This window comes from Nannobrachium achirus (assembly GCF_963921795.1).
Source record: "Nannobrachium achirus genome assembly, chromosome: 21".
Lineage (NCBI taxonomy): Eukaryota > Metazoa > Chordata > Actinopteri > Myctophiformes > Myctophidae > Nannobrachium > Nannobrachium achirus.
Window position 1 is genome coordinate 57,519,259 of NC_137828.1, and position 15,958 is coordinate 57,535,216.

Here is a 15,958-nt window from a genome sequence, read left to right on the forward strand (position 1 = left end):
GTTAAGCCCTCACACACACATGCAAACAGTACCTTGCCAAAGGAGCCCTGTCCCAGTACTTTGCGGAGCTCAAACTGTCGTGGGTCGCCCTTTTCGGATCCCTCCTTCACGAGATGAGTTATGTTGATCTCCTTCACCATCACATCATCCTGTAACACACAGGTAAACATACAATATACTGGATTATTACATGGATTTGTTGAATATAGGGCTGGGACGATAATATGAACATTTCATATTGCTATATTTTAGGCCAAAATATCAAAATAAAAATGAATAAAATAAAAATATGCTTAAAAGGCTTTATTCCACTTTTGTTAACCACTTGAATCCCAGCATCTCAATTGAGGGTTGAACATTTCTCCAAAATAACAGATCTACAAGCTCACAACGCTTTCATAATATTTATCTGAACCGAGTCAAGCTAAATGTAATGCCTCAACTCCTACAATAACAAGTGCTTGTCAGGGTAGGGGGTCCCCAGATCAAATATGATCATTTTGGGGGGTCCCCAGTTCATATGATCATTTTGGGGGGTCCCGGCCTGTAAAGGTTGAGAACCAGCTGCTCTAGAGGCTGCATATCCGGTTGAGGCGCAGCAATGTTATTGTTCCCCCACACAAAGGACAAATGGAGCAGCCCAGTAGTCTCCCCTACAAGTTAGAATACAACATGGACATACCAAACAAACTAAGTAACTCAATAATGTTTGGAAGAAACTTGAGGTTTATGGTTGGGCCCTGCCACTATGACACTGCCAGGTGTTTTAAGCTTGTAGATCGGCAACCCTAACTGCAGACCAAGTACAGAGTGAAAGGTCAAATGTCTGAAAATACACACAAACAGAATTAACATGAATCCAGCATACACTGATTGTGTGGTCAAACAAGTCTAGGACATTTACAGTATCTATGAAATCTATGAAAGGTTTAATCTGCAACACAGTTTTATACTAGCCTAGTAAACGACCAACTTCCGTTCTCCAGGAGGATTTGAGAGAAACAAATGAAATGGTTTCTGGAAGAGGGCGGGTACGAGGCTAGTTTTATACAGCATGTAGTGGTGGTCCCTGCTCTATCTCTCAGTTAGGGGGTCCTTGGGCTGAACATTTTTGACGACCCCTGCTATACATCACCCTAGTTGCTCCCTAGTTGCACATCACCCTAGTTGCCAACAATTATGCTATCAGTCTACACAGTACAGTCAACAACACTGACAGTGTTGCCAGATCTTGTGAGAGAATGAAGCAACATTTTCAATACACTAATCTTGTCTGGGAGCAAAATATTTTCAGATAAACAACATTTGAAAGTGAGGCCAAACAACAGCCTCTCATCATGTCTCTCTGCATGCCTCCAGTATATGATGCTTCTCTCTCTTTCTCTCCTGCATTATACCGTATATGTCAGCAGGCACGCACCACCTTTTCTACAGCGTTTCCTTTGATCTTGTCAATGGCAGTGTGTGTTCTGTGCACCTACACTCTCTGTAGTGGCTCAGGAGGTTGAGCGGCTGGCTGGGAAGCGGAAGGTTCCTAATTGGATCTCAGGCTCCCCCAGAGTTAGTGTGGAAGCGTCCTTGAGCAAGACTCTGAACCCCTAATTGCTCCCGATGAGCAGGTTGAGCATGGTGTTGGTGTCATACACCATCAGTGTATGAATGGATGTGTGTGTGTGTGTGTGTGTGTGTGTGTGTGTGTGTGTGTGTGTGTGTGTGTTCAGTGAGTGAGGTCTCTCGAGAAAACAGCAACATTAAAACAGCGTCTTCATCTTTTAAAGCTGATATTTCGCAATAGTATTGTATTGCAAAGATTCGCAATATATCGTGATACTATTGCATCGTGACCTAAGTATCGTGATACGTATTGCATCGCGAGATTCTTTGCCAATATCCACCCCTAGTCTGCACATGGTAAGGAGATGGCTGCAGTGCACCATGGTAATAGATTCATTTCTGTTGTTTCTGTTGATGACAGATAACATATCAACAGCTACACCCTCACACACACACCTCTCTCTCTCTCTCTCTCCCTCTCCCTCTCCCTCTCTCTCTCTCTCTCTCTCTCCCTCTCTCTCTCTCTCTCTCTCTCTCTAATCCCAAATCTCGATCCTTCTCCTTTCCTTCCTCCTGCCCCCCTCCCCCCCTGACGGTTTCTCTCTTTGGCTCTATCTTCACTTCTCATCTCTCATCATCATCACCCCCCCCCCCCTCCCCTCCCCCACTCACACACTCACACACACACACACACACACACACACACACACACACACACACACACACACACACACACACACACACACACACACACACACACACACACACACACTCTTCTAACATTGCGTGTCAATGACAGCCTAAAAATGGAACAGCGGTCTCCCCCTATGCAAATCGATCCCCAGTGGAAGTGATGAGCTTCAGCTGCACTTCAGACTGTATGATAATAATAGCTTTCATTCAATTCTGTGGTACTGGACAAGGACCCCCATAAAGGTGCTATGCCAACAACATTTAGACAAATGTGACCTGCTTATCTCTGGTCTAACTGTTCATTTGGTGAAGCCTCATTCGTATTGATCCACTGGCTGTGGAACAATCGAACTTGTTAGGAAAAATAAATAGTGTGGCTCTGTGGCTGCGTTATTTTGTTGTTCTGTGTTGATGAACTTAACTGAATGTGAATTAATCGCTCATTATTTGGTTTGTGTGTGTGTGTCTGTTCAGATGGGAGTCTGACAGAGAATCAGAGTTGGAATGCCAGGATGCTCTCGCACACACACACACACACACACACGCACGATCCTTAAGGATGTTCTGACTCCATCATCCTGGTGTTATAACAGTTTCTTCCCCTGCCACTGTGTGATTTGTAGCCGTGTAGTACTTATTCAGACTATGAAGTACTTATTCATTCTATTTGCCTTTTAATGAGTATGGTAGGATATATGTAGCATTGTAGGATGTATGTATTTTATGGCTTTTCTAAATGCTGACCGTGGGAGCTGACTACTCCTGGTTGCATTGAAAATGGCAAATAAAGTCTTTTCTTCTTCCATTCTGTTCTTCTCATACACCCACAAAAACAAACAAACAAACAAACAAACAAACACATGGTTTAATCAGCTACAGGTACTGTACAGTGAGCCTGGTACTGCGATACATGGCAAGCTAACCATTAACTATCTGTATGTCAGTTGGTATGAGGCTCTAAAGCCCAACAGAGACACTTCACACACACAGATGTACATGCACACATTCACACAAGCAGCTGGTAACAGCTGGACAGCTGTTCCTGTGTATGCAGGAAGACACGAAGAAAACACGCTCAAAGTAACTGAAGCATTTGCCTTTCGTTGCATGGAAGTCACAGTAAAAATGCAGGGTTCATGAAAATAGACACACACACACACACACACACACACACACACACACACACACACACACACACACACACACACACACACACACACACACACACACACACACACACACACACACACACACACACACACACACACACACACACACACACCCCTGTGCATCATTGATCGCAATTATCTTTGAGACAATTAATCATGTAAAAATCACGTAACATTTCATAATCCTAGTCTGTAAAGTTATAAATGTAACATGATCAGTTGTCTTGTTTTTTATTTTTGTTTTTGTTTGAGTGTTTTGTATGTTTTGTTGGTCCTTGTCTTGTGTTTTGTTGGTTTGTTAGGTTGATGGTTTGTTGAGGTTATGTGTATGTGGTGGGGGGAATAATTGAAAAGTGATTAAAATAATGTCATAATCCTATGGCCCTAGCCATAGCCTGATTGGCTCAGAGTGTACAGGACCAGAACAGACTGTCCAGTCCCACTGTGAAACTCGTTGGAGCTGATTATATATAATCACCCCGCCATCAGATTTAATCAAGCACACATGGAAGGATAACTAAATGAATGACATGTCATTATGACACCATGCGCTCACAGCAGAACCAGATAGAACTAAAGCACCACTGGATGCACTTAGTGGAATGAGATCCAATCAACAATTAGGCAAATGCATTAAGCAATTAGAATTAAATTATACACAAGGAAATAATCTGTCTCTGTGTTGTGAACTTGTGATTTATTGAACTGTGGAGAAATGTGCAACCTTGTACATCTTACCATGGGATTCGATTTTATATTTCAAATAATACATTATTACATATCGTCTTGGTGTGGGGTGGAAACCTCACATGTCCAAAACTGTTACTCTTCAGGATTAAAAAAAAACAATCATGTCCATGTTGTGGAAATTGACGATGTTGTAATGAATAGGAGCCTATGGAGGTTAGACGCTTCCTGAAACTGGTGGCCGAGTTGCATCATTGGATATGACGTTTTTTCGATTCTTATCACGTTCCTGGAAGTGAGTGGCATCGGAAGTGTTAAAATGCTTATTTTGAGGTTGCAGATCTACTACTTTTGATGCTTTTGTGCGATGTTGTAGTATGATACATATAGCATTGTAGACTCATATGGTATCACTAGACATCTATGATGTCAGTCAATCTCCATATTTGGCAAAAGTTACATTTTATTTTAATTACATTAACTATATAAAACATATGTCTTAGCAAAGTGCACCCAGACGTGTCCCAATGAAGCCAGTCAATTGGCAGGGGCCACACTCATGATGATGGCAGCATGGCACAGACAGACCCAAGACTGTAAAAGAGGCAGTAGCTTATTTAACCGCCCTCACACAATTCAATTCAATTCAATTCAAAGGAGCTTTATTAGCATGAGAAAACAAATATTAACATTGCCAAAGCAAAAGTAGGACAATACAATCAAAACAAAATAATGTATGTAATATTGAAAAGGATTATAAATGATGGGTTCTCAGAGCTGTTACTGAGGCAACTCTAACTTACAAAACCATAAGAATTGTGCATCTGCTGTCAGATATACTGTAGCTGGCCTATATATCCACATAGGAAAGGTTTGTTTTGTGCCCGGTCTGTTTATCAAAAGTGTTTAAAGGTAATTGCTCTGTTTGTAAATGGTAAATGGTGCATTTATATAGCGCTTTTTATCCAAAGCGCTTCACATAGATTGTGCATTACATTCACCCATTACATTCAATTTGCAGTTTTTCAAAAGTGTTTAAAAGTAATTGCTCTGTTTGTATGTACAGAGTTCTTGTGTAGCCTCCCTCCCTATATGCACTCACTGACGCCACAGTCAGCAGCGTTACATACAAGCTAATGTTAGCCCACGTCAGAGTTGGAAACCGACCAGGACCAGGGGTCGCGGTAACTCAACCCCCTCCCCACTAACTTCACAACCATCCCAACACCCACACACCCACCCACCCACACCCACCCACACACACACACAACATACTGTACTGTAAACATCCAGAGTGTTAATTTAACTGACTGTCAGTTTAACTTAGCACTGGAAACAAACAGGGCGGTCGTGGTGGTAACTGTAACTCGAACCGACACCTTACTAAGGTCCCAACTATCTGCAGCGCTCACCCACACAACATACCGTAGTCTAGTGTACACAGTAAAAACCCTGAGTGATCATTTAACTTTCAAGAGTTAAATTATCACTCTTTTATTTACCAGCTGCATTAAGAGTTTCCCTCAACTCCTTTCCAGAACTTGGATTTGAGGGATGGCCCTCGAAGGTATTCAGATTGCCCTTTGTTTTAGAATGTTTTCCAAATTCTCCACACATGAGCTTAGTGCCTATTGTATGCATTAGTGGTGCAACAGTTAATTAAACTAATATATTTTTAATAAAATAATAGATTTAAAAAAATGCTCAACATAGTTTACACCACCACGTTGCATCATGAAGCGGCGTAAGCTTGTAGATCAGCTGTTTTTGCAATTTTTGCGTGACACCATTGCACGGCAAAGACTAAGCTATCAGACTAATCAATTTAGTTGATCATATAATTCAATTAGAATTATAATATATAAAATGTTTTACAAATAAATTAAACTATATATATATATATATAAAAAACAGTTGCTCAAAAGTAGTCCAAATGTGTTAATACAGCATCACAATCATTGTAGCTATTTATCCATTTATACGCGTTGGCTAATCAAAAATAGCAGATCTACAAGATCACAGCTTGTACATCTGTTTTTTCATGAAAAAAATCAAGAAAACTTCAAAGTACAGGAACGATTTTAACATTTTAAACACAAATCTTCTCTTCCGGTTGTCCCTGGCAAAAAAGTACAATCTCTAAGAAGATGATGGATACTTGCGGCCCTAATAGTATGCATGCACGGAAAGCACACACACACACACACACACAGACACCGGCGAGAGAACTCACAGAAACACTTGCGGGATGCGGGGGTCCCCAGCAGCCTCGCAGCCCCCCACCAGCCTTCCTCCTACACGGCAGCCCCCCGCCACAACAACGCTCCGTAAGCAAGACACAACCGGGAGGACGCGACAGCGGCAAACTCCTCACTGCTCGCTGCTGGTTCTTCTTCCGCTCGCGGCGGAGGGGGTCGTCTGGCGCCCCCCCCGCCGACGTGAGCCGCCGCTTGAGGCCCTTCAGCCGGTCCCTCAGCCGGCGCGCCAGCCCTGCTACGTACGCACCCACCTCTACCATGACCATGACGCGCTCCTGAGACCCGCCGGGGGTCATGGCATGTCAAAGGTCAAAGAGAAAGAGAGGGCCCTGAACCAACGAACGAACGAACAAAGAGAGAGAACTTAGAGAAGAAGATAGTTGTGTTGTACAGTCAGGATGTAAGAGTGTGACTGAGAGTCGGGAGTGTGTGTGTGTGTGTGTGTGTGTGTGTGTGTGTGTGTGTGTGTGTGTGTGTGTGTGTGTGTGTGTGTGTGTGTGTGTGTGTGTGTGTGAGGGAGGGGAGGGGAGGGGTCCTTTCTGGACGTGGTCTGTTGGTATTGGTTCAGAGAGAACGCCGTCTATTATGACACCTGATGGAAACATAGGGTGGAAGGGGTTACCGTGAGGGGCTTTCAGGGGGATCCCAACCGCCCTCAAATCCTAATATGAGAGGAACCGACCGACACCCGACCCCCCCGAATGCCTGGGTATCCCCCTCACACTGACTCACACATACTGTACGCACACAAATTCACAACAAGCATATATCGCTGGATATCATCGGTCAGAAACCTCCTATCTCCAGGTACAACGTTTTTTGTTTTTTTTTTCGTAAATGAATGCCCTTGCTTGATCATATTATGGCCTCGCGCGAAAACATCAATATTGCGTTTTGAGCTTGTAGATCTGCTACTTTTGATGCTTTTGAGTTTGAATGCTGAAAAGTAACAGCTTTTTGGACATATAATGAGGTTTACATCCGACCAGAGAACATATAGTTGTCGTTGGGTGGAAACCTTGTATGTCCAAAACCATTCCTTTTGTATTTATCAATTACAAAATTATTCAAAGTAGTGAAAATATCCGATCTACAAGCACACAAAGCCTTGCACCGCTTGCTTGTAGATCTGCTATCTTCACTAGTTTTGTGCGACAGTCTTCTACGATGAAGCAGGGCATTACTTTACAAAAAAAAGAAAACGTACAAATTGAAACTCGGAGATACAAGGTTTCTGCCCGACAGTGACGAAATACATACACACAACAAATGTCTCACTGACCAACACTAAGATTACGACCTTCAGAACACCTCACACAAAGACAACTCACACACACACACACACACTCACACTCACACTCACACACACACACACACACACACACACACACACACACACACACAAACACAATGATATATTAAGAGTGATAATCCATGGAGGGACTTTCTATTGCCTTATAATAATTCCCTAACCTCTAACATTCTCTGTGAGGACATTTTGGTCACAACGCGCGCGCACACACACACACACACACACACACACACACACACACACACACACACACACACACACACACACACACACACACACACACACACACACACACACACACACACACACACACACACACACACACTTAATTAATTGCACATTCTAGCCGAACACTGATTGAATAGTCACCGTCAGAAGGACCTGCCGCCCAGGACAGCCTGTTCTCCTCCGGCAGAGATATGCTCACTGAACACACGCACACACACACGCACGCACACGCACACACACACACTGGGCACAATATGAATGCAGACAGGATATGTACCATAGCGGGGATTACCTCCACCTGTTGTGAAGGGACTATCACCTCCCCTCTGTGTGTATGTGTGTGTGTGTGTGTGTGTGTGTGTGTGTGTGTGTGTGTGTGTGTGTGTGTGTGTGTGTGTGTGTGTGTGTGTGTGTGTGTGTGCGCGCGCGTGCATGCGTGCACGTGTGTTCAGTGAGCATATCTCTGCCGGAGGAGAACAGGCTGTCCTGGGTGGCAGGTCCTTCTGACTGACTCGCATTTATCATAAATCTTAAGTGCGACCAAAATGTCACCATGACATGATTACTGGATGATGATTGGTACAGTGGGATCTGCGCTGGTTCCTACATTAGGTTGATAAATGAGGGTCCGCTGTCCCAGCAAGACATCCCAGCACCGATGCCCGACGCACCAATGCTCCAGCTAAGTCTTTATCGTCTTTGAAAAAATAAAATAATAATAATAATCACACCCAGTGTGAAGTGAGCGGTGCCTTTATATACATGCTCAAAACGTCCCGCACAGCTTGGCGGACATACGGACATACACAAAAAGCCAGATACAGGAGAGGTTAGCACCACCCAAAAAGGAGACAACAAGAGACATGATTATGCTGGTGGTAAAGAGAGGTGGGTCTCAAACATAATCTCATTTGAACTGGGAACCCCCCACTTTGACAAGCACTTGGAAATTGTAGGAGTTGAGGCATTACATTTAGTTTGACTCAGTTTCACAGATAAATATGGTGTAAATGGACGATCTTCATATTGTGTGAGGCATTGTACACATCACACCCATTTTAAAATCACTCCATTGGTTGCCCGTTAGTTTTAGAATTGATTTTAAGGTTCTTTTATTGGTTCACAAAGCACTAAATGGAAATGCACCTGTATATTTATCTGAAATGCTCTGTGTATGTGCCTAGTACATCCTCTGGCACCGGTCTCTTAGAAGTACCTAAGCCAGAAACTGTGAGACACGGGGAAGCAGCCTTCAGTTTTTATGGTCCTCACTGTGGAACAGCCTGTGGCTCACTAGTCTGGGATCGCTTCACTTTTTGGACTTGTAACCGGTCTGGAGCGGAAACCTCAAAACGTCATGTTGTAGTACTCAAAGGACTACAGTTTGGCCGGAACTATCAACCGGAAACAGTTTTAACCCAAAATAATTCCCCTGCACTCAAGGACATACTTTTAAGGCCTACCTAATAAACTCCTTGATTGCTTTTGAAAAATGTGTTTGGTATATGCATCTTTTTTTAGTCCAACTCGTAGCGACTGGAAAGACTACACTAGGCTACTCGAGCATTTTAAAAGGGATTGGGGAAACAAACGGAGGGAACCAAATCAGGACGACGCCGCTTCTTCTAGTGGTTTCCGCGTTGGGCGGAAACCAAACGGGCTGTTGTGAACAAACACCAGGCTTTCTCTCTGAAAGCCTGGTGGGCGAGGTTAGTGGCTCACAGACTCCATTGAAAGTTTTAAACAAAATCTTAAGACTCACCTTTTAAGCATTTCTTTTACATACGTTTTACTTTACTTCTTATTTGCTCCCATATTTTTATCTCTTTTATATATATGTTTTATTTTTTTAGTGTTGAAATTGATTTTTCTTTTCCTTATTGCTTTTAAATGTATTTTGATCGTTGAAGCGCATTGGGCTGCACTTGCTGTATGAAATGTGCAATATAAATAAAGATTGATTGATTGATTGATTGATTGATTGATTGATGATTGATTGATCGATTGATTGATTGTGAGCTTGTAGATCGGCTATTTACACCATTGTTGCCTCTTTCTAAGGTAATATTTGACAATTGGTATGGTATAGTTTGTTGATGACTTTTCACACAGGGAAAATGTCATCCTGCACAGATACAGTACCCTGTATAGACTTATACTGTATGTTGGCTTGTTTACTGTCGAGAGAGAAAACAACAATGTTGCACATAAAGTTAATCATCTGGACCCCCGTCTCCCCCCGTCCCCCGGTCCCCAAAACAATATCTATGGTATAGAGCAGCCTGAGAGTGAGAGAGAGTCCTGTAAGTGAAAGGTCATGGTTTAGATTTGTTTTTGGGCTTTATTTATTTGATAGCACAGTAGACTGACAGGAAATGGGGAGGGAGATGGGGAATGACATGTGGCAAAGGTCGTCCGGATCGGGAATCGAACCGGTGACGCCAGCAGGCATCATAGCCTAGTATGTGGTATGCGCCTTGACCACTAGGCCAGCGGGCGCCCCAGTCATGGTTTAGTTTGACCCCTGTAAACAGACAACGCACAACGCAGAACCTTTGAGACAGAGAACATGATGTCCTTGTCTGTCTGTCTGTCTGTCTGTCTGTCTGTGTGTCTGTCTGTCTGTGTGTCTGTTTGTCTGTGCTAGGGATGGGACGTTAAGCGATATTATCATTTATCGTGATAAAAAAACACTTAGAATAATCGTATCGTGGAGATTTAATTTATCGCGATATCGTCCTCTGTCATGCATGGGATCAATTCACCTTTTATTTGCAGAGCTGCATATCGGGTACCACTTAAACCCTCTATCATTGGTAAAAGGTACTTATAAGTACTTGATAGTCTTTTTTCCACTCTATCAAATGTCTTTGCCAACAAAATAGCCGATCTACAAGCTCACAACGCATCGCGTTGCGAGTTGCGACGCGTTGTGAGCTTGTAGATCGGCTATTTTTGGGCAAATGTTCACAATATCGTAAATCGCGATTTATTTCGTCGCAAAAATCGTGATATGACATTTTCATATTGTCCCATTCCTAGTCTGCGCCCAACAAACAGCTGGTGTTTTCCACAACAAAAAGCCACAACAGCCAAAAAGACAATTCAGTAGTGTGTCTTCTTGTTGATTTTATCTTTAATTGTCATATTATTACACAAAGATGGTTTTACCGAGACAAATTGTCATTATCTGGATAATCATGACTATTCTCAATCGCATGAGCAACAGTAAAAAGCTGTCTAGCTCACTAAAGTCTGATTGATGCGTTGTAGTTCAAAGGTGTGCAGGTATAAATCAACCTTAATGAATCTATGGGCATCTTCTCACACCTCTAGAGCACTACTAAAGCCAGATAGGCTGAACTTGCTGACGTTTTCTGCACTTTAATTTATCTTGAAACGGTCTTATCTCATCCTCTGGTCTCTCTTGACCACACTGTTTGATGACCATAGTGTTCTCTTTGTTTTTTTTGTTGAGTTTATTTTGGTCCTTTTTAGACAAACAGTGTAGTATACAGTACAGTACATATCAGTAAAGCATTTAGAAATGGTCCTAAAAGGTGTGGCTGAAGCTTAAGCTTATTTTGCCTACAACCCCATTTAAATATAGTTTCGGATTTCGGATTTAACAAAACTGAAAAACATTTGATAAATAAGTTTGCTAATCCAACTTGATTTAATTTAAAGAACAGTCCTACAAAATGTTTAAAAAAAAAAAATAACATGCATGTGAGAATGAAGTGCCCTCAACACCTGTTTCACTGATTAAACAACGTCTCCACTTATATTTCCATAGTAGCCGTAAACTGGCACCAAATAAAGATAAGCTGTGGATCCCAGCAGGCCTTAAACTAATGATATCTATTCTTATCTAGAGCCGCACTGGGGTCTATCCCAGAGTGTGTGTGTGTGCGTGCATGCTTGTGGGTGTGTGTGTGTGTGTGTGTGTGTGTGTGTGTATATGTGCGGTGCAAATCTTTCCATGTCCGTGGCATTGACCAGGGAGGATTAGGAGAGCGAGTTCCAGGCAATCTGTGGCCCTAAACCCCAATTATGCAACCAAATTAACTGTGAGCCTGGCTGGCAGCGCACGCACACACACACACACACACACACACACACACACACACACACACACACACACACACACACACACACACACACACACACACACACACACACACACACACACACACACACACACACACACACACACACACACACACACACAGGATTTGTCAGGTTAACAGAAGTAAAGTGCATTTCCGACAGACTCGTCTGACAGGAGGATCAGATAACCTGCAGACGTGCATGCACTAATTCACTGAGACACACACGCAAGCACACTCACAGAGTTTTGTATTTGTACCCTTTTGGGGACATTTGGGGAAATTACATAGACTTCCATTCATTTTCTGTGGCCTTACCCTAACCCTAAACCTAACCCCTAAACCTTGTGGGGACCTACTTTTTTGTCCCCACAAAGTAGGGAGGTCCCCTGAATGTGACTGTTCTGCATATCGGGTACCACTTAAACCCTCTATCATTGGTAAAAGGTACTTATAAGTACTTGATAGTCTTTTTTTCACTCTATTAAATGTCTTTGCCAAAAAAATAGCCGATCTACAAGCTCACAACGCATCGCGTTGCGAGTTGCGACGCGTTGTGAGCTTGTAGATCGGCTATTTTTGGGCAAATGTTCACAATATCGTAAATCGCGATTTATTTCGTCACAAAAATCGTGATATGACATTTTCATATTGTCCCATTACTAGTCTGCGCCCAACAAACAGCTGGTGAAGCAAAGAAGGTTTTTCGTGCAAAACAGATGCTTGCAATGGATTCAGAATCATGAAAAACCCCTAGTTCGACCCCTCATAATGCTACTTAAAGCAGATGATTGTTTTTTTTTTACTCTAGCGGCTGATAACAACAATTTAGCTGTGTCTCAGAAAGGGTTATCATACAAAAATATAGTATACATATATAGAGCTTTTCAAAAATGCATGGTAACCTTTGCCACCTTTCGGATACCGACATCTTGTATGGCCCATGGACTAGAAGGGTGATATGTCTCACATGCATACAGGAAGCATATCCTCCTCCAAATAGAGTGACTGCCTAGAACACAGGACATTGAGTAGTATGGTGCAAGCTGCTAACGTCTCTATAACACGCTTGTGCACGTGCACAGCACACACGCACGCACGCACGCATGAACGCACACACACGCACACGCACGCACACACACACACACACACACACACACACACACTAACTGTCTGAGCTAAACGTCCCACAGGCACAGGCGTGTGAGGAGTTCGATCATATTAAGTGTTGTGAGCGCTTGCTGAGTGCCATAATGTTCTTTTAAAATGAGTCAGGGGCACAAAAAAGACGCTTTGCATGTCATTAATCGCAATCCGCGACCCGATACGTTCTTCCTGAGTCGATGGACACACACACACACACACGCACACACGCACACATGCACACACGCACGCTCACACACACACACACACACACACACACACACACACACACACACACACACACACACACACACACACACACACACACACACACACACACACACACACACACACACACACACACACACACACACACACACATATAATTGGGCCAACGCGGCTTTCTAGCGATGACTTCATCTTGAGGCTGAGTCCCAGCAGAGGACTGTGTGACAGATAGCAGCCTCTATAATACATGAAGCCAGGATGAAGATGATAACAGTGATAGAGAGACACAGAACAGAGAGAGAGAGAGAGGGAGAGAGAGAGAGAGAGAGAGAGAGAGAGAGAGAGAGAGAGAGAGAGAGAGAGAGAGAGAGAGAGAGAGAGAGAGAAGGATGACAGAAAGACAGAAGGAAAGACAGAGTGACAGGGAGGAGGGAGAGACACACATGCAATGCAATAATTCATGTGTGGGTTGCATTTGTAGTCCTATACTTCCATGTTGAGGACCAACACAGGTGTTTCAATGAGTCTGATTGGCATAGAATTAATGTTCTAAACCAATCAGAACACCTGTGTTGGTCCTCAACATGGCCGGTGTAGGACTACACATGCAACCCATGAATAGGCCAGTGGTTCTCAAAGTATGGTCCGGGGACCCCCAGGGCTCCTTAGTTAATGTACTTTACTTTACTTTATTTATTTATTTGGACGGGACAGTGTATATTGATGAACACTACATAAAGCAATGTAAATATACCGGACTTCGCAAGAATGCGAAATTCCATCCGCAAGTCCCCACATGAAACACAAAACAAAACACATACCAACAACAACAACAACAACCTTACATCAAGAGAAGACACCTAGAACACATACATACAAGTACTATACTATTCCAAATTCCAACAGCAACAACCCTACATTAGCAAAAGGATAATTAAAACTATACTATACATACATGTGCTATACTATTAAGACTATTTAAGGGGAGCACACACTGGACGCGTGCGGCTGCGCAGCGTCACCGCCACACAGCACATCCATTTCCCCCGGTGGGGAGAACCATGGGAGAACATGTTCACCGTGCGGCAACGCTGGAAAAATAGAACAGTGGCGTATCGGCGCGGCAGGCGAGGCGGCAGACCCGCGGCTGCGCGCGTCTGATGCCGCCGGTGTGGGTTAGTTCATTGAGAATAATGGGGCCGTATGTTTCGACGCGTCGCTTCCGCGCCGCCTCCGCGCCGCCTCCGCGTCCAGTGTGTGTTCCCCATGGACACACGTTTGATTGTCAAGTAACGATTTTTGAGCGGTGGTCACAACGCTCCTATACGTGGCCGTGTGTGTGGGTCTGTCTGTCTGTCTGTCTCCGTGTCTGTCTGTCTGTCTGTCTGTAGCCTGCAGTAACCTTTTCTGACCACACATGTTAAGGGAGGGGCGCTGTTGCACACACACACACACACACACACACACACACACACACACACACACACACACACACACACACACACACACACACACACACACACACACACACACACACACACACACACACACACACACACACACACACACACCACCGCTCAGTTCACACGAGTGTGATTTTTTTACTTGATGTTGCATCACAGTCATTAAACACTTTATCCATTTACACGTTGGCTATTCAAAAACAACAGATCTACAAGCTCACAGCATATTGTTCAGTATATCTGACTGCTTGTGTTGACTGATGAAAAGTTTGCCATGTTGTGCAGCAATATAGATTAGTGTGATGCATCGTGATGCATCGTAGAATCAAATCAAATGGAATCGCTACCACCTTGTTGACCTTGCAGCTGCAAACAACTTTATTCGAGACAGTCTCCGAGCATGGTAAGTTCACCGTACTACAGTAATGGTGTGAAATGACACGAGGGACCCCCACAAAAAGACCATCCCAAAAATCTGCTTTGTGAGGCTCAGGGGTCCTGTCCCCTCAGTGCTCTCTTGCATGGCCCTGGAGAGAGAGAGAGAGAGAGAGAGAGAGAGAGAGATGAAAGCTGGAGAGACATTAAGTATGTATGGATGAGGAGGAGAGTGGGACCATCTCATCATTTATTCAAGAGCAGGACAGCTCTTCAATCTCTGATCTCTCTCTCTCTCTCTCTCTCGCTCAGACTCACTTCTGTTGCTTCCAAATAAGGCATGGATGGATGGATGGATGGATGAATGGATGGGTGTTTGCTTTAGATTAGTTTGTATTCCTATGAATAATGTTGTGATGCTCTGATGTGCTCTTGTGATTCGATAGGCTTGATTGTGCAGAGAATTGTGCTAAAGACAACTTTTTCACATGGTTATTTCAATAAAACCAATGTTGGAAAATGGAAATAAGCCAATATCGAAGGTTTTCCTAATATCACCCAGCCTTAACACACACACACACACACACACACACACACACACACACACACACACACACACACACACACACACACACACACACACACACACACACACACACACACACACACAGAGGAGAGAGGGTGAGAGAGATATGGATGTGGAGGGGTGAGAGTGGGATGGGTGGATCCCAGTCAGTAG

General features: G+C 43.5%; 1 protein-coding gene across 1 annotated transcript in view; it reads right to left on the reverse strand.

The window, feature by feature from the left end:
- The window catches only part of rps6ka3b (ribosomal protein S6 kinase, polypeptide 3b), an 83,530-nt gene that overhangs the window by 35,222 nt on the left and 32,350 nt on the right, over nucleotides 1-15,958 (reverse strand). The window contains exon 3 of the mRNA XM_080751987.1: nucleotides 33-149. Within this exon, the coding sequence (XP_080608113.1) occupies nucleotides 33-149 (117 nt within the window). The remainder of the gene's footprint in view (nucleotides 1-32; nucleotides 150-15,958) is intronic.